Here is a 2,220-nt window from a genome sequence, read left to right as displayed (position 1 = left end):
AATATGCTGAAAAAATTGGATTCTAAGAGAAGATAATAATGAAGTTGTTTTGGATTCTTTGTTTGATTTTTATTTATTTTTGAATGAAAATAAAGAAAGAAAAACAAAAAGATGATAAAAAAGTGTATTTAATACAATTATTAGTAATATTAATTGAATGATTTAGAATGTAATAGTTTCATGATGATATTATTGGCTGTGCGATTTGAATAACTACTACTGAGATATTATCAGGACTATTCTTTTCATAAGCAATATTTCTAATATTAACTGCTTGTTGTTCTAAATCAAATGTAGGATTTGTTAATTCATTCAATAACTTACATCTAAAAGTAAATAATTATTCTTTTGATTAAATAAAAAACAAACGGTATTGATGATATTCCATCAGAAGCGACTATAATTGAATCTATTTCATTTAATGGAATTGAGATTATTGTTGGTTCATTTGTTAATGGAGGATGAAGTGATTTATCACCAAGTGAACGAGTAAGTACAATCTTAGAATTTACTCTTTTTGTTCCATTTATGTCTACAACACTCCCACCACAATTAAGAATTCTTTTTACTTCTTCTTCATTACTTGTATTATGGTCAATAGATATTTTCTTTACTTGTTCATTTGATTTTATATAAATCGGTGAATCTCCAATATAACAAAATATAACATCATCTTCTCTTATAATAATTACTGATGCAGTTGTTCCTGATGCAGTTGTAAATGATATTAATTGTTGTATTTCATTACATATATGATTTAAGTGTTCCAGATAATGATCTGATTTAATTAAATATTCATCTAATAATTTATGAAAAGTTTCCATTGCTTTCTTGGCTGCATCTTTTCCATTATGACCATCAAACACACCAATATAATCAATTCCATCAAACAATTCACCTTTAATCATAACCATATCTTCCATATATATTCTTCTACCAATGGTTTGTGATACGTTAATGTTAAATCTTTTAGAAGATGTATATGTTTGCTTCTAACATAAACGTTAGTTGTTCTCTCTTGAATATAATTATGAATAATATAAAAATGTAATTAATTCATAACAAACACATAATAATTGGTCTTCTTCATTTTCCTCAAATGACTGTCCTGTTTTAAGTCGTTTAATTTCTCCATTTTTTGAAACTAAATATGAAGAAGATAACAATGGAAGTGTCAATCCTCCAGATATCAACACTTTTCCATTAATTATAACTGGTCGTTCTTCTCCATAAAATGTACTTTTTCCTGTTGCCCCAATTGATCTAACTCTTTTGTGAGGAATTTTCGTTTTTGGTAATTCAGGTGAAGAGGAAGAAAGACGTGTTATGGCACTCATTTTATTTTAATAAATAAAGTTTTTTTATATTTTTTTAAAAAAACTTTTTTTTCACCTTTTTTGCATTTCATTTGAAAACATCATATGTATTTTTAGAATTAATATTTATAGAAAACCTTTTTTTTGGTTTTATTTTTGTTATATAGTCAATGTTTCAAAAGTGACGCTGTAGACAAATTCTATATTTTATAATAACTTAATTTAATTTATTTATGAGTTAATAAAATGGTTTATGTTAATATTTTGCCATTACGAAATATAATTTTAGTTGAGGGTAGTTAAAAACAAAATAAATTAAACAATAATTATATATATATATTTTATGAAGTAGTATAAATTTAAGATGGTTGTGGCTTAATTTAATACACAAAACTAGGTAAATCTTTCATTATTATATTTAAATATGTCAAATTTTTAGTGTTTAAATTGAACTGAAACAAGTTAAAAAATAATTTTCTTTGTTTTTGTATAAATTAGTATCTAAGAGAAAGTATTAATCCATTTAATTGTGACATTAATAAATTTATAATTTGTTTGATATAATAAAAACTATAATTAACTTCTTTTTTTCAACACAGAATGAAAAATTGTTTACATCCATTTTTATTCATAGTATTATTTAAAAAATAGTAAAATAATAAAATTGTTTTTATGACTAAATGTAATTTGTATTAATAAAGTGATATTTTATCTTGTTTTATGGTTAAAATGAATGATTCAGAGTAGTGTAGTATATACGTTAAATATTATTGATTAATACAGTAGTATCATCTTTATTTAATTATTTCAAATATGGTTGACAAAATCAAATAGAAATCAAATTGAAAATAATCAATTCAAATAAAAGAACTATAGCTAAATTAAAAGCAATTAATTAAGTATT

At 22.9% G+C, this 2,220-nt stretch overlaps 2 protein-coding genes across 2 annotated transcripts; both read right to left on the bottom strand.

Moving 5' to 3' along the window:
- Window positions 1–326: 326 nt before the first annotated feature.
- Window positions 327–923, bottom strand: ENU1_096150 (protein phosphatase domain containing protein; the record flags this gene model as incomplete). The annotated part of the gene is made up of 1 exon (XM_008859176.1): window positions 327–923. The coding sequence occupies one exon, from the start codon at window positions 921–923 to the stop codon at window positions 327–329; it is 597 nt and encodes a 198-aa protein (XP_008857398.1).
- Window positions 924–1,028: 105 nt separating this feature from the next.
- ENU1_096140 (protein phosphatase domain containing protein) lies at window positions 1,029–1,337 on the bottom strand (the record flags this gene model as incomplete). The annotated part of the gene is made up of 1 exon (XM_008859175.1): window positions 1,029–1,337. One exon carries the CDS (start codon window positions 1,335–1,337, stop codon window positions 1,029–1,031), a length of 309 nt encoding a protein of 102 aa, XP_008857397.1.
- Between the last annotated feature and the right edge of the window lie 883 nt (window positions 1,338–2,220).

Source organism: Entamoeba nuttalli, assembly GCF_000257125.1.
Source record: "Entamoeba nuttalli P19 unplaced genomic scaffold asmbl_4180, whole genome shotgun sequence".
In the NCBI taxonomy this organism is placed as follows: domain Eukaryota; phylum Evosea; order Mastigamoebida; family Endamoebidae; genus Entamoeba; species Entamoeba nuttalli.
Note: the sequence above shows the minus strand (reverse complement) of the source record. Positions and strands in the feature narration are given on the sequence as shown.